General features: G+C 36.0%; 1 protein-coding gene across 6 annotated transcripts in view; it reads right to left on the reverse strand.

Moving 5' to 3' along the window:
* Positions 1-2,992: 2,992 nt before the first annotated feature.
* LOC139962616 (protein still life, isoforms C/SIF type 2-like) overlaps positions 2,993-24,558 on the reverse strand; it is a 104,806-nt gene continuing 83,240 nt past the window's right edge. For 5 of the 6 annotated variants that reach the window (XM_071962756.1, XM_071962755.1, XM_071962759.1 and 2 more), the window contains 15 exons: positions 24,415-24,487; positions 21,326-21,484; positions 20,479-20,583; positions 20,041-20,119; positions 18,177-18,278; positions 17,637-17,894; positions 15,560-15,924; positions 13,779-13,904; positions 13,002-13,208; positions 12,475-12,675; positions 11,599-11,613; positions 7,404-7,518; positions 6,673-6,822; positions 5,343-5,427; positions 2,993-4,937 (listed from right to left, as the gene is read on the reverse strand). In XM_071962756.1, coding sequence (XP_071818857.1) covers positions 4,355-4,937; positions 5,343-5,427; positions 6,673-6,822; positions 7,404-7,518; positions 11,599-11,613; positions 12,475-12,675; positions 13,002-13,208; positions 13,779-13,904; positions 15,560-15,924; positions 17,637-17,894; positions 18,177-18,278; positions 20,041-20,119; positions 20,479-20,583; positions 21,326-21,484; positions 24,415-24,487 — 2,623 coding nt within the window. In that variant the 3' untranslated portion in view covers positions 2,993-4,354. The remainder of the gene's footprint in view (positions 4,938-5,342; positions 5,428-6,672; positions 6,823-7,403; positions 7,519-11,598; positions 11,614-12,474; positions 12,676-13,001; positions 13,209-13,778; positions 13,905-15,559; positions 15,925-17,636; positions 17,895-18,176; positions 18,279-20,040; positions 20,120-20,478; positions 20,584-21,325; positions 21,485-24,414; positions 24,488-24,558) is intronic. The other variant, XM_071962757.1, reaches the window with a different exon arrangement.

The raw sequence follows: 24,558 nt of genomic DNA on the forward strand, positions 1-24,558 counted from the left end.
TCTTTTACTAGTGGTTAATATCACAAACATACCTAGAGCTTTTCTAAAAGTGATTGTAAAAGTTTGTTACATCGTATATGAAGCTCTGAGCGAGGCAGCTCAATGTATGACAATGGTGATTTAGATTTGGTCTTTATCACATTTTGAGAGGGGGGGGGGGTGGTGGCTTCAGGGAAACTGGTGGGGAAGGGGGTTGAAGGAGGGATGGAAGGGAGGAGGTTGAAGGGGAAGATGGGGTACAGGGTGAGTTTAGGCTGGTGTTGCATTATTAAGTGCACTTTAACACATGCATCCACAGTACCAGCTTATAACATGCAAGTCCTTTTAAGCCTATGAATTAATGGAAAAACATTTTCCGCGTTTTTTTTTTACTTTCCAGAACTAGAATTATTCCGAACTCACTCACATCAGAGCATTCCAATGACATTGTCATATTACATAAGTACTGTAACTTGCTTGTCAAATAAGAAAAAAAGAAAAAGAAAAAAAAAAGATTATTAGTGACAACTTGTTAGTTTCTTTGAAAATGTTTAGATCATACCTCTATTTCCTGAACTAATTATACTATTATTAATACCGCATGGGTTTTCAGTTGATATTTGTATATATTACAGCTTTGGGGGCCACACCCTCCCCCTGACACAGACACCATTTTTCTTTCCCATGTTAACTGCAGTCTGTCTGGTAAGACCAGACACATGGATGTCGGCAGTTGCTATGTCTTAGGAAATATTTTATTTTTCCGTATTCCTAGTCAGTAGTCACATGACCAACCGTATATATCGCCCAAAATGTTCCTGATTTTTGTGATTTTAAAAAGCAAAATCAACTTCTCACTGTATTGGACAAATCATTCGTTTGATAACTTTTTTTTGCATTCTTACTTTTGTCAAACCTGTCCCGTTACAGGCATTTTTTCTCTAGAAATACTACTGACCCTTTGGGTGGGACTCAATATCAACATTAAAACTTATTTGAACTGAGAAATTTTCTCAATTTAAACAAAACCTTGGTGTTAAAATGGAAAATTGAGGACTAAATTGCAAAACCAGACAGGCAAATGGAAAATTGCTTTTAATAGTAATGTATTTTCTTCCAAAAGGTACATCATAATATGAAAGTATCAAATATCTCCATATACATAAATATTTACAAAGCAAATCGTACTGTTGCTAAGGCCCTCTGAGCGGTGGGGTGCATCAGATAGGGTTAAAATAAATTTACATTCCTGGATCAGAATTATACAGTAAGGTACGGAAGGTGATAGACTTTTGTCCTGGTCTACCCACCCACTCCACCCCCCCCCCTCTCCCCAACCTTCCCTGTTTTCACTTTTCAATAGACTAGTTATTTCTAGACTAGCTAGTACAGATTTTGAGTTGCGTGGTATCCCCCCCCCCCCTGTATTTATTCATCTGTATAATTAATTCATCAACTAATCAAGTACTTCTTATTCTTGAATCAGAAAATGAACAGGAAGATATTATACATTCCCTCTCCCCCCACAACCCCCCCACCCCCCTTCCCAGGAAGAAAATATACAATAGATAGACACCATGCATTAAGGTTTTTCGTCACATGTAGTTAAATATAGAAGGTACCAAATAATTTCTCAGATGATAACCCATCGGATCAAAATTCCCATCAAATTGCAATACACTCCTTCAATTGTTTTTGGCCTCATTTTCCAAGGAAAGACTATTGCACCGATTATGATAGTTATACTGTACGAGGCCATTCTTATGTACCATCCTATCCCCCCCCCCCCATTACCCACTTCTCTCTAGCTGAGTTTGACTAGCTGGGTAGTCATGAGTGTGTCCATGTGGTTGACAGGTCAAGACTTTCTCCATTTTAAGTGGTGTCAGCCTCCTTCGAACTAACTTAGTAAAGTTTTCATATAAATATGAATATACTTATATATATAAATAACTTCCGATAAGATCAAATTAAATTTTCTCAGTTATATTTAATGTAAAATTGCCAGTATTAAACCCCTAAAACAAAAAATAATAAGCAATTTATATGTAGATATATTCATATATATATATATGCTTCAACTACTCACTGAAAGCACTTAGAACTGTTAATTTATTGCTTCACATTTATGCAAATTAAGTAAGGCACTGACTGGTGTTCAGAAAAAAAAAGATTCTGATCTTCTGATTTCTTTTGCACAATTGTTTTCATAATTTTGAACAGACTGTAAATTTTAATGAAATGATGGTATATTTTATGCCAAATTTACCATGTTTGTGGTTTTTTACCATTGTTAATAAGAGTTTCTCTTTTTTACAAATGCATCTTCCCATCTTTTTCTACAATTTACAACATTTATACATGCTTATACTTTTGTTTCATACACACATAGCACTCGTATGTGAGTCATGAGTTGGGGTAAGGGTGATACCTTAAAACAGACCTGCCAACCTGTCTTTCACAAAGATAGGGAGGTTTTTAATATTCCATCCCCCCCCAAAAAAAAAATATATATTTGAAAGTTAAGGAATAGCTAGAGTTGGCAGGTCTTCACGAACCAGCATAGACTGGTCAACCATGCATATTGCCATGGTAATACATTGTTACCATGGTTACAACATTTTGTGAGTAAATGGTACCCGTCACCCCACCCATGTCGTCTGCTCAACTACATTCAACATGGCGATGTTGGAGATCAGATTTAGAATCACTCGTAGCATAGGTAGAATGAGACTTACAAGTTGACTAAGAAAGGAGTGTGCTGACCAGTTTTACATTCATTATACTTGCCAGATAATCTGATCATCTGTGACAGACAGCCAAGGTACTGTGGCAACGGTAAACAAGCAAATTGTTGAGTGTAAGCCTTGCAGAAGCTCGGTCCTCTCGAGAGGAACTGAGTAAGCTTGAATATAATTAGAATATCTTCAACCTCATTCTTTAGCAATGATTATTGAACCAAGTTTCTTTCTTTGTTACTGTAGACTGCCTCGTTAAGTCAATTTTTTGGTAAAAACAAAAAACATAGATAAACAAGTTTCAGTGACTATGATGTGACCGAGAAAAACGACCACCAAACTGTGTTTGATTTATAGCTCGAAGAGAACCTCCGAAGAGTACGATTTACATGTCCGCATGCGAATCCGAAAGTCTTCCGTAATTATTCCGTTAACAGATCGCACAATTAATTTGAATGAATATACAGAAGGGTCGATACTGAACTTTATCATGGAATGTTTTAATATTTCATTCAGTTTTATTTTATCACTGCTTTATTATTGATTTATCCTTCTAGATGAAAAATAAAGTACTTATTCAAGAAATAAAAATCTTGAAAAAAAAAAAAATGCTTTCAGCTCTCTTTTGTGTTTTTATACTCTTTAAAGTCAATATGTACAAACCAGTCAATTAATCGCAACTGCTTGTGAACTTCGTGACAAATAAAGCCAATTTACCAGAGCGCATACAAGGGATGAAGAAGATATGTCCCTCTAACTTCAAGCTGGCTCCACAATGACAAAAATTATAGATAGAATTATCTAAGACATTTTTGGTAATGTACAAGCGCCCCATAAAATTCTCATGGATTTACCTAGCATATTATCATGTCTCTCCACCCCTACACACATTCCTCCCCCCAAACCAAAACACCCCTTGTACGCACTCGTACACTGATAGTTTTGGTATCATGAACTTATACTACCTATGACAAACATGCAGTCTAATGTGATAAATGTCGACTACATAATACCTAAAGGGAATCACATGGTGATGTAAACGAGGCAAACAAATTTCAAGGAAGTTTGGTGATTTCAGTTCGTTGTTTCTCTGGCCATGATAAGGGAAGTCACCCATGGTTACGAGAACAGGTCCATTTCTAGAGTTGAGTAAACATGTTCCTCTTTCTTAAATCCTTTCATGCAGCTCATAATTTACTACATGGTAATTCCTTTCAGATCGTATTGCGAATGCACACTTTAACTTCGGGCATATAGAGCTAGGCTGTAAGCATCTACATGGAAGTGCCAGCCACCGAAATGATTATTTAAAGTCTTATGATGTCCTCTTTGGAGCAGGTGATACATATCACACTGTCACCTTTATTAGTAGAGTTGACCGAGAGCAGCAGGTTCATAGCATGGACCTACCACATGCTAGTCCACGGTGGACCCTTGTCAGCATCTCCAAGTACGTTCTCAAGAAATCCATCCCGGATGGAATACAATTAAAGAGCTAAATATATTACCTGTAGCTTTGTTTTTCAATGTTTTGCAAAATGAAAGGCAACCTTCTTGCTAAAAGCACACACATCTCAGATATACTGTACAACGCTAGAAAAGTCTCCACTTCTGACCTCGATATGAAAGACCGGTGCTCATGCTACTGCCTCTTTCTCCTCCGTCTGTGAATCGTTTCGCTCTCTGTTTTCCTCCAGGAAAGCTTTCAGGGATGGCCTCTTGCAGTCTGTTTCCTCACCAAATACCTCCTCCTCGACCTCCTCCTCGATTGAAGCTACGTTATTGTTTGTCAACCTCGCATCCAAACCGACGACCACGGAAGAGTTATTACCGTTGGAATTTAATTCCAGATTGATCTTTCTGTCGTAAAAGAGTTTCTCCCCTTCGTCTCGCCCCACCGATTCCTTGCCCGTACTCACAGAGTCCGTCTCGTATCGATCCAGATCTGACTTGTCCTGTAACGAACCGCTTTCGCTTGAACGCTCTTCGCTGCCCAACGAACTGGCTTCGCTGCGTCCCGAACTGACCGAAGTACCGAAATTTTTCCGCAGGGTGCGTTTGCTGCGACCCAGGGCTTCCAAACGTTTCCCCCCGTATGCTACGTAGGTCTTGGACCTGAGGTATGCGTACTTACTGCTACCGGGATTGTTCTTCCCTCGTAGATAATCTCGCGTCACCTGTCTGATGGTTTTAATGAACGTTTGTCTGGTATCTTGAGATCTGGAGAAGAAGGAAAAAACACGAAAAATGTAAAGATCACGAGACCGTACAAACTGAAATGATGCCACGGTTTGGACCTTTTATAAAAAAAAAAAAAGGAAATCTGGTTTTTAAATGGGAATTTATCCCAACTCTATAAATATATTAATAAATGATTTGACTGCAATACAGATAAGGAATGCTGGCAGTTGAACCAATACATTTCCAGCAACCTCACAAGATCATGGAAGAGATCTAGGCAAATTGGAAACTAATAATAAATTTCTGATACAATATTTTAAGTTCTGTGTAAGAGAATGTTAACCTGTTAGAGATGCTTCTTTAACAGTGATCTTTACAACGAGAGGTTTAACATATTTCCCCGGTCAAATTTATCTGAAGTTTTCGACATTGTTGAATACTTACTCGCAAATTAACTGAAAGGTCTTCTCCGGTTTTCCCTCGTCTTTCAGATGAACCAGTTCAAACATACCCTGAAATTCTGTCGACCCTGTGAAAAGATCGGTTATATATTATATATTTATTAGGACTCGTTTTAATTTAGTGAATGCATAGATTAGGAAGCCTTTACACTGGTTCATTTCACCCGATTTACAAGCTTATTTACAAAATTAAAATCCATTGTATAATATAAATATAGTGTAATATATATAATACACTAAATAAATAGTATAATATAAAGTCCATTGTATAATATAAATATAGTATAATATATATAGTACACTATATATATAGTATAATATCAAGTCCATTGTATAATATAAATATAGTGTAATATATATAGTACACTAAATAAATAGTATAATATAAAGTCCATTGTATAATATAAATATAGTGTAATATATATAGTACACTAAATAAATAGTATAATATAAAGTCCATTGTATAATATAAATATAGTATAATATATATAGTACACTATATATATAGTATAATATCAAGTCCATTGTATAATATAAATATAGTGTAATATATATAGTACACTAAATAAATAGTATAATATAAAGTCCATTGTATAATATAAATATAGTGTAATATATATATAGTACACTAAATAAATAGTATAATATAAAGTCCATTGTATAATATAAATATAGTATAATATATATGGTACACTATATTTATATAGCATAATATAAAGTTCATTGTATAATATAAATATAGTATAATATATAGTACACTATATATAAAGTATAATATAAAGTCCATTGTATTATATAAATACAGTATAATATATATAGTACACTATAAATATAGTATAATATAAAGTCCATTGTATAATATTAATACTATATCATATATATATATAGTACTCTATATAAATAGTATAATATAAAGTCCATTGTTTAATATAAATATAGTATAATATATATAGTACTCTATATATATATAGTATAATATAAAGTCCATTGTATCATATGAATACAATACAATATTAACGTTCAGAGAAGTAATACCAGATGGGCACATTTACTTTCTCCAATCCATCTTAGTTCCATACCTCGTGCACCAACTTTACCATCTAATGAATTCTGCATTTCCGGCCCAAAGTGATGCATCAGCTAAAAACTTCTTCTAATCAGACTAATAACCAACATCCACCCAGATTGTTACATGCAAATGATGCTAGGAGGAGACCCCCTCCCCTCTCCCACCCAAGCTCCATTGAATCTTTCTATTATCTGAATTGATTGTAAATTTAAAAAAAAATGAAACAATTATAACTGCGACTTACCGCTTATACTGGTATCCTTGACTTGCAAGGACGATACCGGTATCATCCACTTGAATTTTATGGTCTCCTCATTCGTACCGATCATCTTAGCCGATCTACTCTTCCTCCTCACCGCGTCCTTGTATATGATCACCATAGCGAGGCGGAATACTACAGATAAAAATATGAAGTCAAAATCAAATAAAACTGTTAGCAAACTGCTTATCCACTAGAGAGCCTGTGTAATAGAATGTGTAAAAGTAAGTTGGCCTGACGTTTCGATCCTAGCAGGATCTTCTTCAAAGGCTAAATGACAAGTAGCAGTAACAGAAGGGACAAAAACACACAGAAAACAGACTGGTTAATGAGCACGGTGAACACAGTGAGATAGATGAAAGGGGATTAATCCCCTTACATCTATCTCTTTGTGTTCACCATGCTCATTAACCTGTCTGTATTCTGTGTGTGTTTTTGTCCCTTCTGTTACTGTTAATTGTCATTTAGCCTTTGAAGAAGATCCTGCTAGGATCGAAACATCAGGCCAACTTACTTTTACACATAAAATATGAAGCTTTGACAAAATGATGAATGATTCCATAAGCAGTTTGAACACAATCATTGTAACATGTCGCCCACGCATTGCATTTTCTAGTTTAACTTTATAGATAAAATGGACCGAAAACGAGGAAACAGGGCGACGCAGAGTTATCAACTCTTGCTCAAAAAACTTTATTGTTGCTATGGTTACTTACCGAACAGTATGATCCTGGGTTCTCTGCCTTTCTTGACTTTGCCGACATCATCGCTGGCATTTTGCCAAGTTACATAGGAGTAGTAGAGCAGATCGTCCATTGCTAGATCCGATACCTACGAGTGACGAGAGAGAGAGAGAACCGTTATATTTACAAAATACTTCCGGATCGGGAAACAATATTATGTGCACGAAATGAAGCAACGGTTACTTTGAACAAGCTCATTCAAACCGAACAACTAATTGCTGTCGATATTAGTGTATTTGAAAACAGGCCCCAGACACCAGGGCAGTGGTGGTGGGGTTGGATAGGGTGATGCCCTCAATAATTTTGAGCAATGTTTTCAATAATTTTGAGCAATGTAGTTTTCATGCAGGATTGGTGCGACAATAGATGTAATTTCAACAGCTCTGAACATATATCTGACTCCTTGCGCCCTGCCAATCTCAGACCTGTGTCAGTGGTCGTCTGAAATAGGTTCACACATAAAAATAGTAGTGAGCAGTGGGCCTGCAATTACTAACCATGAATTTGACTCAATATCCTGCTTTCTAGGTTAGCTCAATAATTACCCATATTAATGCCAATGCCCTACAGGAATCGCAGTTTGGAATCAACCATGAATTTGGCTCAATATCCTGCTTTCTAGGTTAACTCAATAATTACCCATATCAATGTAGGGCCTCACAAGAATAGCAGCGTGGAATATACCATGAATTTGGCTCAATATCCTGCTTTCTAGGTTAGCTCAATAATTACCCATATTAATGTAGTGCCTCACAGGAATCGCAGTGTGGAATAAACCATAAATTTGGCTCAATATCCTGCTTTCTAGGTTAGCTCAATAATTACCCATATTAATGTAGTGCCTCACAGGAATCACAGTGTGGAATCAACCATGAATTTGGCTCAATATCCTGCTTTCTAGGTTAGCTCAATAATTACCCATATTAATGCACAGGAATCACAGTTTGGAATATACCATGAATTTGACTCAATATCCTGCTGTTAGTTTAGCTCCATAATTACCCATATCAATGTAGGGCCTCACAGGAATTGCAGTGTGGCAAAATGAATTTGGCTCAATATCCTGCTGTTAGTTTAGCACCATAATTACCCATATCAATGTAAATGCCCTACAGGAATCGCAGTGTGGAATCAACCATAAATTTGGCTCAATATCCTGCTTTCTAGGTTAGCTCAATAATTACCCATATTAATGTAGTGCCTCACAGGAATTGCAGTGTGGAATAAACCATGAACTTGGCTCAATATCCTGCTCTCTAGTTTAGCTCATTGATTATAAACCCATATTTATGTAGTGGCTCACAGAAATAAAGGAATAAACCTAAAATCCTGGTTAATAGAGAATCTGCTAGTGGTGTCTTTTTATACTGACATGCAATGTACCCATCTGCAGTGGCTTTATTCGAAAGATGCACATTGTTTAAGGAATTACAAAATGCTGGTTAAAACTAACTGCTGGAAATGTTCTACATCTCAAAGCTACTACAACCTTATAACATTTTGTATTGTGATGATGTGAGTTCTGCAAATTTTGGTGATATTTTGTGAATGAATCTGGCTACAGCTGAGTGTATGAAGTCAGTCAAATTGATAACAATCGAACTGAAAACATCTCGATTTCTCTTTATGATATTTCAACCAATTTTGTGCAGAGGGAATCAATTTTTCTAAAACCTCAAAAAAAAAAGGGTATCATTCCGATGAAAATCTAATTCTGATGGGGTTTTTGACTAACATCATGGAATATTTTGCTCTTCAATTTGTACTGGCTCTGCCACCAGAATATACCTTTCATGCATGTCTTAGTGACACACTGAAACCACTAGTAGCCATGGAAACCGGAGGCAACAACAACAACAGAGGCAAGTGTCACCGTTCACCTAGAGTGATCCAATTTGTGGGGAAGGTGGAGGGGGAGGGGAGATAACTGGTGAATGGATACCCTAAGCTTAGATCAACAATATCGTTTCTTTTGAATATCTGGTTCTGCTTATTTAGTTTTATTCTCGTAGTTGTTCACAAATAGTTTGTTTATTGTATGGTTGTGTTTGTATTCACTACTGTTTTATTTTAACTGTCGACGGGAAATAATTTCCGTTTTCTGTTTTCTGAAATGGACAATAAAGTTTCTATCTATCTATATTAAAGATCTATAGAAATATATATATATATATATATATATATATGTATATAGATAATTAAATATTCAAGGAAAGTTAACATGTCATACACGGTTAAGTGGATACTAAGGAAAGAGGTAGTAACTGGAGAAGGGGAAGGTTAGGAAGGTCGGGGAACTGTTTATCATAAACACTTATGTGTGTATAATAATCTCCATACCTAAAGGCATTTGAATGTACATGTATATTTGCAGATACAAATTTTAGAACTTTGAAAGTTTTGAATTTTCAAATATACAAACTCAATGATTCAACCTTAGAGGATTTCACTTTTTAGGAAAAATATAATATGTAATAAATTAAGGAAATGGGTGATGTATAAGTTTTTGTTTGATATATTCTTGAATTATGTACAGCTGGCAAGAAATGTCAGAAATTAAGTTACTTTCTTTGCAGTTTCCTCACCAATAAGTCTAATACTAATTATCTAGTTTTGTAAATCCATTTCCTTTCAAAAATACCAATGTCAACGAACCTCTCACGTCGTAAAACAAGCGAACCAAACCATGAAAACGGGCTCAATTGATAAACCGAAAAACTTCACAGCAAAATCCTTTGCCCTTAATTGTGTAAAATTTATATTAAGCTACTGTCTTTGTGATAATAAAACTTACTGAGGGTTGAAATATGATCTGGTAAATATAATCTGAATCATCATAATAATAATAAAACAAAAAAAAGCACAGCAAACACGAACATGGTTCTGCTCTACAAAGCTGGTATATGCAAGAGGTATAAATGCTGCAAGGGTATAGAGAGAACAGTTACATAAGCTAAAGAGCGCCACCTTAAATATCCCATAATCAGGACACTCATGTTAGTACCAAAACAAACAAATATTTCAATAAATAAGTAGGTAAGAAAATACAGGACAAGGAAAGAAACTGGAAAACAAGAAGGGAAAAAAAACTAGAAGAAGTTATAAAGATATCAAGAGATATTGATAGTAGAAGCAGAATATCCACCACCAGTAAACCTGAAATATTAAAAAGCACACCACAACAAGCAGGTGCCATGGATATGGTTATTGTTATTCCAAATTGTGAGGTGTTTTCATTGACACCATACCAAACACCGATGACAATCTTGTTTTACCATTTTTCGACAAAAACTGATTGTCTGTAATATTTGGCAGAGTGACTTAATTTACCAAAGGATTGGAAGAATCACCCAAAACTGATAGGATATTTGTAGTTTTTCAAGTTTGTCAGAGACTGACAATATTATCTATAAACTGACAAACTTGTTTGGATATGACTCTGATGGCCGACTGATTTAAGTTACTACCACAGGACTGGGAACATTTGTAGGATACTTCTAGTTTGTCAATATCTTTAAAGTATTTAAGACTGGGATATGATGATCTATACATCTGCTTTATAGAAATACAGTTTTAACCCCCCCCCCCTCCAGCCATAAAAAGAATACTGGACTAAAGGCAGGCGGACAAAGTTTGGTTCATGTTTGCAGAGTGATGAGTGTATACCTGCCATCTTTATGTCTTTAAAGTTTTGCAGATTCAGAGATTGGATCAACAAAACATTTCATCTTGATTGTTGTTTGCTAGGCTAGTATATTTGCAGTTTGTTATGAAGCCATTGCATATACTTTAAAAAGAAAGCAGTTGATAAAAAAATATAAAAAAATGATAAAAAAAATTACAAATTGTTCGTTTTTGTTTGCAAACTGAGCCAGTAAGTGCTGTTTATAAATCAGCTAAAAGTTAGACGAGTAAATTGATTGTAAAGTGTTAACTTTGAATATAGTTTGTGCTAGGGGAGTGTGTTATCTTACAAAACCTGAAAAGGACTAGTGTCATGAAAGCAGGGTTGAATGGAGGGGCGCAAAGATTAAACATCACCGTAGGAAGGATACGGACAAAGCTGACAGTGTTATTCGCCAAGGATAAAACGGGTAAGACGACATTTAGAGGTTAGTTGACATCCGGCTACTAAGAAAACAAAAGGTTAATTCTGTACACGACTAACCTTATTTCCAATATTCTACACAAAGAGAGACGTGAAAGAAAAATATCAAATGAAATTAGTTCAAAGTTTTCTAAAGAAAAGAAAGAAAACAAAAATATAAAATATCATAAAAGGAAAATTTGTCTGTAAGGGATTTCTTGAAAATATCGTAAAAAAAACAAAAACTTTTTAAATATAAATATGAAAAAGAATGGAAATGAAAATTTAAAACAAAGAATACAAATTGAATGGAAATATGTCATATATTTAAAATACGAACCTAGATAATTTTGCGATAACTAGAAAATTAGATGAATGCCAGGGAAGCCCCACCAAAACTTTCTTTGATGTTCAAAATGGGAATTTTTATCATCATGTTATAATTTTTAATTGGTCCAAATTGTTATGTCTCTAAATTGAAGGAATATTCTACAGGCAGAAATTTTGTGAACTGCCGAAAAACTCTGCCACCAAATTTCTGCATCTTTTGATAAAATGTCAGTTGCCAATAACCTGTGAGACATTTTGTTTTTGAGCGACTTTCTTGCACATTTTTAAGAAACCTTTTTTGCAAAAGCAGAGTAAAATAACATCATTATTGAAAAGGAGATATCCCAAATAAAAAACTGCAAGTCTAAATTTTTTTTTTGTGGCATTTGTTAAAGTATAATTTTATCCAAAGATAAAGAAACCTTGCATTTTAAATTTAAAAAAAATTGAAAAGCAGAACAAATCAAATATATCAAAAATAATCAATAATCAATAATAATACATTGAAAAATTCTAGAGTATCTGTTATCTCCTATGTATGACCTTCATTTACTGATAAATTAACGACATGATAAATTAATAATCGATTTCTTTAATCCGTTTTACAGACGGTGATCTGAAGCCTACCTCTTGCTTGACGTGATACTGTTCGGCGACCAGCGAATCGAAGACGTCGCCAAACTCCTCGTGTACTCGCATCATGTCGTTGATGTGTTCCGCTACGTTCTCCATCCCTCGGAGAGCCTCGCCGATGTGGAACTGTTCTGTACTCTCCTTGTCCAGGTTACCATAGATCTCTTGTAGTAGCAGTGGATATTTTAAGACTCTCTGTTTGAAGAATATATACAAAAAAGGAGAAAAAAAAATGTTTGAGTAAATAAGAATAATTCAAATCTGTTTATATCTCAGAAAAGGATTGACAAGTGATGTGGATTGATAAGGTTGCATTTATATCTTGTTTGGAAGAATTTAACGATTATCACAACACCAAAAAAAAATTGTTCAAGGAAGTACAAAACTTTGAATCAGCTACTACACTACAAGACACCAAAAAACTGAATCTGATCTCCAGGTTGTGAGGATGGTGTGAAAGGGGAGGGGGTGCAGTGTAATTGTGGAACACCTCTCTCCACAAAATGTCTTTCATTTCTCACCTGTATTGGTTTAATCAGATACGAGGCTAACGAAGCAGAATGTTGTTGTTTGGGGTTTCTAGCGGCCAGGAATTCCATCAGGGCCGTGTTACCCCTGCTGGGGTCCAGAATCTTCTGGGCCCGGGAGTGACAGGCGCAGAACGAACTGTAGAGTTTGAAGTGGTCCATGTAGTAGAGGAAACAGCCACCGATTGAAAATATTACCCGCTGAAAAGTTTAGAAACAAAAATATGACAACTGTTTTCAAAAGATGCTTTATCAATTTTGAAATACGAGTGGTTTAGTTCATAACCCAGTCACAGTTGGTATTCATGTGTGTCATAGACACTGAAAAAAAAAAATATATACAGACAAAGAAGAAAATCACAAAAGTAGAGAAGGCTAAGAGAGACAGCCTTAACATTAAAGGCGGTGGCAATTACTCTCTGAGATTTGCCTTGCCTACAGTTATGAATAATTCAGAGGGTTTGAAAGGGCTGTGACTAATATAAGAGAATACTTTCATTTAAATCCGTGCAGGGCCCCGGGCCCCATAGGACAATACGACTGAAGCACTGTCTGATCATATCCAAATACAATTAACTAATGTTGTTTTTAAAAAATCAAACATTATATGAGAAATCCTACGGCATATAAATTTTTGCAGAGCGATACATCCCATAATTCTCAAGAGGAATATTAGAGAGCATATTAAAAGGACGATACCCAGAGAGATGAAAACGTCGGGTCTGAAATGTTAATATTAATTTATATTTTTACACAAAAACTACATCTCACCTTAAATTCTGGAGGACTGGAGAGTTGTTCTAAATTACCGCCGACATTGGAAGCATCTTCAAGGCACTTGAGAAATGTTACTTGGAATTTGATGATCTCTTTCACGTTACCAAACAGAGCGTCGACCTAGAACAGATCATATTTACGGGAACATGTGTCAAGCATTTTGAAATTATGAGAGAGAATAAGGCCGATTTGGTTCCATCTGATTTGATATCTGACAAAGCACCTAGACTATTTCCAACATGCACAACACTGTCAAACATAGGCGTAGGAGCCCAATTTGATTTGGGGGGGGGGGGCTGTAACAACTTGCCCGAAAAATATAACCAACATTTTTCGAGCGCAACAACTTTATGTGCACATCATATAGGCATGCATTGGTTATAACATCACATACCAATAACGTACGATCATTTGCCGTGTTATTACCCTTCCATATTGGTTAAAATTATTGGGCAAGTCGCTATAATAAATAATGATGATAATAATATCAGTTTAACCATTGAAAAACCCATTGCAAATTATTTTTCTTTCAGTAAGAGCCCAAAAAATTCTCAGCATATTGCCGGAATTTTCACGAAATTTTTTTTTTAGGGGGATGCAGCCCCCCCAGCTCCCCACCCCCGTCTCCTACGCCTATGCTGTCAAATGGACTAGATCAACATAAGATCTCTACCTAAAAAACCCCACTATAATCATGAAGGTAGGCGTGTCACTGTGTGTAGTAAAGTGGGTGGGTGATCGCACTCACTGCTGAAAGTCTAACAGGCAAACTGACACAGGTTTGGAATACACAGTGGGGGTTGGTGGTGGTTGTTTGTTGGGGGTGGTGGTTGGGGGTGGTGGTTGGGTGAGAAGGAGTCAAAACCCCTCTTCAAGTGTGGTCAAATCTGATATCTGTAGTTGTACCATGTCAGTGTGGTAATCATTGCTGTGAAAACTAATAGGGGTCATTCACCTACTAGGGATGAGGGGGGGTGGGAGGGTCAGGGGCCCTAGAATCTTGTTTTATTCTGAGTTTCCAGACAGTTTGCCGTCAATGGGACCTGACATAAACATAAAGTACCCAACAGCTCGTCTTGGTCAGTCTATCATCTCTGGACGAGACACAATTCTTTAAAGCAAAGTAAAATGAACCTCGCATGATTTTTACAGGCTGGACCTGTGTATAAACTGAGATATATGCTATCATTGGCTATCATATATGTGCATATATGCTGACCCAACATGGAATAGAAGCAGGAAGAACAGTCATATTCAAAACAAAGCATGCTGATGATCCTGTGGCGGTCAGCCTTGTTTCTAGTCTGCTGCTGATGAATATCCATGAAACATGATAAAAAGGACTTTTCCTCGAAAGTGATCTAAAAAAATGCCAAGGAAGTTCCTCCAGTTATTAACAGGAAAGTGATATATTACCTACACCTCCCTCTCCTACACACCTCCTAACTCCCAGCCCCCCCCCCCCCCCCACCGACATGCTGTAGTCTGGAAAGTCTTAGCAAAATTTGTTTACATGCAATAATCATAACTTCCAATCATAAGGTCCCCGGTTCGAGTCACTCCAAGATTAATGTATGTCGTCCAGTTACAGAGTTGTTGACAATTGACAGTTCGAAATCATGGACGTTAAAATATGAATGTAAGAGACTGACTTTGGTCAACTTGCGGCTTTGATAAGCCAATGAGGCTTCTTCGCGAGTTCCTGCTTGCAGGAGGATCTAAAATACATACTATTCAAACCATATTGGACTAGAGAATAACTTCTTTACACCTACCTCATCTGCGGACAGAAAAGCCTCTTCTTGTAGCGGTTCTAGATAACGGGACAGCAAGCATTCAATGTCCTTGACGTAGGCTCGCTCGGTGTCCAGAAGTTCGAAGATGACTTTTCGCAGTTTATTGGCAGATTGCTGATCCTCTGAAGGATTCACTCCGTTTAGTTTGCTGGACATCCTCCTCTCATCCTCCGAGCTGTACGTCCGACAGAGTTCCGTTATCTTCTCCGCATTTTTCATGAGCGCTGTTAGGTCTGTGCTCTCTCTCTGGGGGGTCTTAACGGCGATGTTGTTATTCTCCTTCGATTCTAGTAATTGCTTGACTGGCGTTCCTTCAGGGCTTATGGTGGGTGTGACATCGTAAGCTGATAGAATTAAACAAGAGGTGACAACATTGAATAGTATTAGTCACAAGAGGTTAAAAAAAAATTCAAACTTGGCCCTGGTATTTTAAGAGCATGCCTACATGAACTTAATTTTTGTTTGTTTAAGTATTCTCTTGAAGCCTTCAATCCTCCGAATTAGTCTCCAATATTGAGGATGATCAAATAAAATATAATAAAGTTATAATTTTCCAGTGAATAAAAATGCCCTAGACTTTTGAAGTGGCAGTAATTTTTTTTTTAATTTGACTAATAATTAGTGACCTCTTTTGATTAATCTAGCATATTAGGAGTGACTATAATACCCATGATCTTGAAAGAAGCTAGTGCCAGCAGCTACTACTGATTGGACATTCCATAAATTTCCAAGCAGGAATATCTGAAAACCTTTGTCTGTGTGAATTTTCCAAGTTAAAAGTGAAAGTCTCCAGACACCAAAAAGAGTTGAAAGAGAACAAAAAATTAGGAGAAGAAATCACATAAAGTCCTTGGCTTCTTTAACTATGCTCCTCTGTCAAAAGTCCTCCATGACTGATTCACAAGCAAGCGGCCATCCATACTATTCTACACTGTAACACATAGTGCTACTGTACAAACACATAGAGCACACACACTAAACAAATTACCAGTGTGTATCCACAGTAAGGACACTTGTCAAACTGAACTTTGCACTGTCAACAGAAAAGTAGCCCAGTTTCATTGACCAAAAATTCACTAAATGTTAATCAGGCAAAAGTCAACAGAAATAGCCTTAATTCCATGTATTCTCAACAGAATCTGTCTCACTTTACTGTTGTGTAATCCTCTTTCTTTACTTCTAATGGATATAGTCTGTGTTGCAGCTTAGTAAGCTTTTGTACCTTCAACAAAACACTAATACCTCTTTACACTAATGATAGGAAAACACTGCTAAATCAGTGCTAACTATCAGGTAGAGCCAAGTCATCCAGGGACCTAAGAATTCTTCCATTTTCACACTTTGCTTTTCTTCTCCAAAGGGATTGTCTTTTATCTTGATTGTTCCATAAGATTCTATTTTTTGCCACCAACTTGTTTTTCCAACCTGGTGGTGCAACCAGGCATGTCAATTCTTCCCTTTGATTTACTTTGTTATTGAAATAGAATTTATGGAAAGTTTACTCAGCAAAGGAATTACACATGATGGCAATACTTAGTGTATGTAAGGGCTGTGCTTTAGTCTATAGCCTGAGTGTGTACTATGGCATCTATCTATTTGGTCTTTGTGCCCAGGCTCCCTCCTTTGGTTGACCTTTCAAAACAAAGTATCTGTTCTTTTCATGGGAGACTTGATACTACACTAGATTAAACTAAAACTGATGGTCATAACAGGAGTGCAGCAATCTTTCTTGCAGGCATTGTTAGAAAGTCCCCAATTTTTATATTTTTTATCAGAAACTTTTTTCAGAAATCAAATATATTTAAACAATACAATTTGGGTATATGCATATCATTCCAAACTAATAACAAAACATAAACTTTTGGAAAGTAAAATTAAGAAATCTATAAAAAAAAAAAATTTTTTAATATATTTTAATTGTATCTATGACAACTTCATAAAATGTAATCAGTGCTGAAATCTATTTATCCGCTAAATACCAATGGACTTTAAAAAAGAAAAGAAAAAAGGTTTGTAAAAATATGCATATATTCCTTTTATGTACAAATTTACTTACATAAAGGAGCAGGAATTATGAGATTATCGATGATGTCATCCGTCAGTCTGGACTGGGATGGGGGAGGCGGACAAGTCATGGAGTTGATAAAACTGTTGGTATCCAGCATGGCTTGAGTTTGGGCAAAGACTGACCGGCAAGATCGAATGGTCAGCGTGATGTTGGAGGCCGTCCTTAGTAGGTTCTCGATGAAGAGCATGTCCAAGTCGCAGACCACACGGCTGTTGATCACCAGCAACTCGTCCCCGACTTGCAGATCTAGAAAAATTACGAGCGAGTCTTGATTGTGATCTGAAATTATGCTCTATGTATATTTAACACTCATTGAAAAAAAAGGGCATAAGGCACTGAGATTGTAAAGAAATCCAGATACTTAGACATTAAAAAATCATGAATATCAGTCAAACTTGAATAAGGAATCTCCCCTCCCCACCCACCCCCCCCCCAAAAAAACACATTTTGTAGAAATTACAAGTATAATGATATTGCTATTATTTTATCATCAGATTATATGATTTGTGAAGTAGTGTCACCACTCACCATGGAGATAAGCGAGGGCGCCCTTCTCAACCTTGCTGACAAATACACATAGTTGATCGTCTTCTTCTGAATCTTCCATTAGCTCTGCCTCCACAGAGAAACCTAACCCAAGAACAGAATCCAACAGAAAGAAAATGTGTGAAAAAAGGGGGTTTACTAACACAAGCACTATTTCATTTCTGAAATCTGACCAGTAAAATTTGGGGACCTCAATAGATATTCAAATTATAGTTTGTGTTTTATAAAATTGCTGACTGAAGTCAAAAGTCCAAAACCTTGTTGTCCTTTTGCCATTGTTCATTTCTATTCTTTTCTATTCTTTCGACTGTTTTTCTTTTTTTGCTCAACATCAAATCCTCTCTGGCACTGACATTTACGTCATGGTTGCTATTGCTTTAACCATATATGTAAACTATTAACTTATGTTTTACATAAAGTTTCTATTGTCTATCCAGGGGAGGTATTCAGAGAAATGGATCATAAAAGTGTCTCAAAAAAAAAAAACAAGTGAAACTGAAACAAATTTTTCTTAGGCTAAGGACATGTAAACTGTATAGAACACATCAAAGTTCAATAACACCGGATCTGATGAAAAGCTTTCACTTTGTTTGGTTTCTTGATGATTCATACTCTGTGTGCATGTCTGACAAAATGACTGACAATTTACACAGACAGATAGATACACTGTAGTTTCTGCTGCACCTTGACGTAATCACTGCAGGCAGAAATTGTTAGTCCTGATATTGCCATAGTCCAAGAGAAAAGGAAAATTTGAGTGCTATTATTGTTTGTTTTCTATAGCTATTTTGCTTGTCATGATATTGACATTTCAAATATGCTGGGTCTCTGGAAGGCACTTATAAGGCTATATAACTTCATATCAACAACAGAAGATCCTTGTATGACATTCTATACCATTTGTCCTTGATAAATTTGTAAAAATGCCATTGCAAAGATGTCATTTGAAGATATAAATACTCTTTTAATGTTTTCCCCCATTGAGTTTTTGTGTTGGCATCTGATGAACTGACTGGATGGTAATTATGTGTTAGACTTGATTGTCCAGCCACTTTTATTGATGAACCTCAGTTGTTGAAAAGATCATTTCTCAAACATTGAACGAGTTACAGAAACACAAACCTATATAGCAATGTCTTTTTTTAACAGTCTACGTGATATGAAAATAATTGTTGTGTCGATAGAATCATCCTTTAAGTCACAATAGGAAAGTAAGCCTGAGGCATTTTCAGTTTCAAATAACGGATAAAAGTAACCAGATCTACTGGGAAACTTTCGCTGTCTACTGCTTTTGATGAAATAATGCTTTGCAAATCTAACAGGAAACTTACAACACAGACATGCTAGCCTGTTTGTACCATTACTATTCAATCCTGTTATGACTTATATCGAAAAACACTGGCAAAATGTTACAATCTGTGACTTGGATTCCAGAAAACATAGGACAACCATAGAAAACCACAGAAACCATCCAAAACCATAGACAACCACAGAAAACATAGACAACCACAGAAACCATAGAAAACCATAGAAAACCGTAGAAACCCATAGAATGATTTTAACAAATGCCCTATCATGTTGGAAGAAGAACTACCAGCCTCATTTTAAGAGACAATACATCCTTACAAGTCTGTTCCCTCTTGACCAACAGATTTCACACTTTCTAGTCGCACTACCAAAAAACGATGATTTTCTGATTAGAAATCTGATAACTTCAATTTAATTTCAAAACATAAACAAAAATGTTAAGAGACATTCGAGATATATGTATTGCATCTAGTCATGCGTACAAAATTTGAAAGCAAATTTTTCGACGGATTGACCAATCAGAGTGACCTAGACTTACCAAAGTCCATTTCTTCTGTAAACTTGCAGAGCTCAATTTGATGGATACTTTTAGCACAGATCTCAATCTCATCAAATTTCTGAGGAAAGTCGAAGAGAGGAAAGAGGTCATGAAAACATTATTGCACAGTTCAATTAGATTTGTAATTCTCTCTTCTTTGAGATGTGATGCTTGCTTGTATTCTTTTACCCAATAACTAGGAAAAGAGCACACGTAACCCACCCCCCCGCCCCCGCCCCCTTACAGACTTGGAAGGTCTCACTGCTTCCATTAGAGATTCATTTATACTAAATATCTATCAATTTTAATGTACCAAATATTCTTTTTATGCATATAATTTACATTCATAGAGCAATTTTATTATGTCTAAATTTCGTCAACATTTTTCAGAATTTTGCATTCTTCCTTAACGCAATGTAACAAAATAACAATTTATACCTCATGTTCCAGGACAGCACTCTTGTCTGGGATGATAAAATTAGCACCAGCCTTCAAGGAGATTTTAAATCTTACGTAAAAGTTACCGACATCCATCTGTCGATTCTGTTGAAGTAAAATAGACGACACGATGATAACAGAGAAGGAATTAAATAGGACAGATAAGAATTGATACAAATACAAAGGAAAGTGGGTGGGGTGGGGGGGGGGTGAGATATGACACGATGATAACAGAAAAGGAATTAAATAGGACAGATAAGAATTGATACAATACAAAGGAAAGTGGGTGGGGTGGGGGGGGGTGAGATATGACACGATGATAACAGAGAAGGAATTAAATAGGACAGATAAGAATTGATACAATACAAAGGAAACTGGGTGGGGTGGGGGGGGTGAGATATGACACGATGATAACAGAGAAGGAATTAAATAGGACAGATAAGAATTGATACAAATACAAAGGAAAGCTGGTGGGGTGCTGGGGTGGGGGGGTGGGTTATGACACGATGCTAACAGAAAAGGAATTAAATACAAGAACAGAAAAAAAATATAAAACAAAGGGTGATGACTAATACCAACCATAACAGTGAAAATATTTTACCTAAATTTTTAAAATCATCTAGAAAAAGGTTCAAAAGGCAAAAGAATTAAACGAAAAAAAGGATCAAAACTCAATATCTTTAAATTTATTTCAGGTTCAAAATCTCCAAGATACTGATTAAAAAACCTCGATCCATTTTGTTAAAAATAGGGATCAAGATCTTCATAGAAACACTGATCGAAACTCATTCCATTTCTTGGGAAATTGGTTGAGTCGATGAAAATACCTGATAACTGCTTTACTCACCATACAGCACTGGGCTAATAAGTCTTGCACGGTCATCTCGGGCTTCAACGTTACCATGGAGCTCTGGTGTTCCGGGAGGGAAACCTTAACGGCCATACATTCCACAGAATGGTCCGATGTTGACGATTCTATAGATTCTAGCTCACCTTCGTCCATACTCTGCACGAACAAAAGAAAACAGGAAGGAATGAACGAATGAATATTCAACAGTAATTTAAGACTCTTCTTAGGTTAGAAGCAGTGAATATATGATTTAGTTAAATATTTTTAATTTTCCTTCTCTTTTCTATTATATTTGTTTCCACTGGAATTTATGATTGGTCAAATTGCTACCCTATAGTCAGAGATGTACGGGAGATTAAAGGGTGTAAAGACTCGCGCAAAAAGAAACGTCTAATGCCGGTAATCTGACCTAGTTTCGAATGAGGTGTAACAGAAGTGTTAGACACCACCATCGATCCCAGAAAATACACACACAGCTTGCTACCGTCGGTAATTAGACACTAGTGTACAGTCAATACTAACAGCTACGGTCAATACCCACAGCACAGTGTACAAACGATGCAGCAATGGATATCTCAGGTCCAGCTTAAGATAACAAGGTATCACGTTTCATTACTGTCTGCATTTTGTAGCGACACGAACAAAACGTCACTTGCAAGCAACAGAAAATTAACTTTTGCAGATGGCCGCACACGGTTTGGGGCGAGTCTTCAATGCCTTTAAGGTCAATATGCAAAAGTTAAACAGTGCATAGTTGCCAGCAATGTGAAACAGGAACACAACAGTAAACAGCTAGAGCATATGTACCTTGTTCACCTGTGGTACCACTGCTGTCTGCAAGGATTTTCTGTTCCTTTCTCCGTTCTTTTTTAATGTATCAACCCACTTTTTCATGGTCCTTGTATATCCGAATATAATTATGCAACCTAGACCACTACACCCACACATTCTCACAGAGTCCAAAATGCCAACTCCCTGAATGTCTTTGTAACCAATGTGGATATGGTAGTACCTGTAACAACTTTACATTATAGTCCAACCATTTCCACACAACTCACTACAAATATAGTAAAAGGTCACACATTGTATGGATATATATATGACTACCCCTTTGTCTAAAACAAAATCAATAGTTTACACAGAGGTTTCCGATGCTATAAAGTAAACCACTGATGCAAGGGACTCTCTCTATTCAGTGAGTTTACATTTGGCCTTCGAAGAAGGGATGGATTTCACACAAAATAAATTTTGACAATTATGTTTTGGTATACAATGCCAACAAACAGCAAAATCAGGAAGCTCTTGTTTGAAATAGCACTCTGGAAGTATCATGGGCTATGTGTTGACTATAGATCAACAAATATAATTCTAAGATTAAGTATTTCAGGCCTATACAGATATATTTAAAGGGCATATATAAATGAACAAATATATAAATAAAAAGATAAATAAATAAATAAATACACACACATACACTAACAAACATACTACATAAACACACATATATATATATATATATATATACATATATATATATATATACATATATATATATATACATATATATATATATATATATATATATTTATATATATATATATATATATATATACATACATATATATATATATATATATATATATGTTGATACTTGATGAGACTAGTGGAACACTAGTAGTTGTAACTCGGAGTTTCACGCTTTATTGCGATCTTCAGACAACTCTGAAGGAGTTGTCTGAAGATCGCAATAAAGCGTGAAACTCCGAGTTACAACTACTAGTGTTCCACTAGTCTCATCTAGTATCAACATATATTCCGCTCTGTCCAATGGACATAGAGCACTCTGCGCCAAGATAGACGCCAACCTACTCTATATATATATATATATATATATTAACATATACATATAAACATATAGATTTGAAATAAAAAACATAGAGATGTTTAATATGGGTAATAATTTAAAATGACACATTAGACATATTACACTGGGTCATATAAACAGAGGTCAGTCTTGCGTAGAGAGCTTGATGAGTCCACATCTGAACAATTCTACATAGCCAGGTTTTTTTTTATTTCAGTTTGTGAATAATCCTATCATTTTCAGTTGGCACATGTAATATAAGCTTTCTTTTGTATAAGCTAGAATTTTTTTTTTAAAGTGATATATTTCTAATAAATAGTTAATCAGATTGGAAACTCACAACTTATTGTGAGGGATTATAAATTTGGCTATGTAGGTTTCAAGTTGGGTAAATTAGGAAGATGGAGTTGGGGGTGTGGGGGCAGGGGGAGTTATACAGTGTTTGTATAAGCTAGAATTGATTTTAAAGTGATATATTTCTAATAAATAGTTATTCAGATTGGAAACTAACAACTTATTGGGAGGGTCTATAAATTTTTCTATGTAGGTTTCAAGTTGGGTAATTTAGGAAGATGGGGTTGGGGGTGTGGGGGCGGGGGTGGGGGGGTATACAGTGTTTGGTAGAGGAGAGGAAGATGGGGAAACATCTGTTGTTCAACAATGGGTTTAATACCATATGCTAGTATAACCTTGGCAGATATCAAATTGATTGATTCAAACAATTGCCATCAATTCCATAAATAATTTGATGTATAATCGCTGTCAGAGAAACAGAGCTTTGCCTCCCTTGATACAACATGCACCTGGCAACATGCTAACACTTGTACCAGCTATTTGTGGTCGCATATTGCATATCAATTTATACTGATTGTATAATGGACATCGGACGACCACTCAAGCTCCAAATTACTGACCACAATTTTCGGATGATTTTAATAATTTTAAATTACAACTGAGTAGAAGACTACAATATTAGTTCTTGCAAGAAAGTCTACCTGACATGATCACAGTGCACAGTTACATATAAAAATGTCTCAAAACTGTTTTTCTTAAGGACTATACAAAAAACTCCAAGTAAAAAAAGGACCTGGTTGATGTTGGAATTCATTTTTTGAAATTTATGAACTTGAATGGCTCTATAGTAATAACCACTTCAGTAAAACCAACCCTCTGCCTCATTTCAACTGTATGCAACACTTCAGTAGTAAGATTATCAACTTACAAAACTAACAGCGTATGGTTGTGGAGTGTCAACGACCGGTTCAACTTCTTCAGCACCTCCATCTGTGTCCTCTCTGTGAAAAACAATATGTTTGCATCTTTAAAATTTGCATAAATTAGCATATTTGCATATGGAGAAAAAAGG

Source organism: Apostichopus japonicus, chromosome 21, assembly GCF_037975245.1.
Source record: "Apostichopus japonicus isolate 1M-3 chromosome 21, ASM3797524v1, whole genome shotgun sequence".
Taxonomy (NCBI): domain Eukaryota; kingdom Metazoa; phylum Echinodermata; class Holothuroidea; order Aspidochirotida; family Stichopodidae; genus Apostichopus; species Apostichopus japonicus.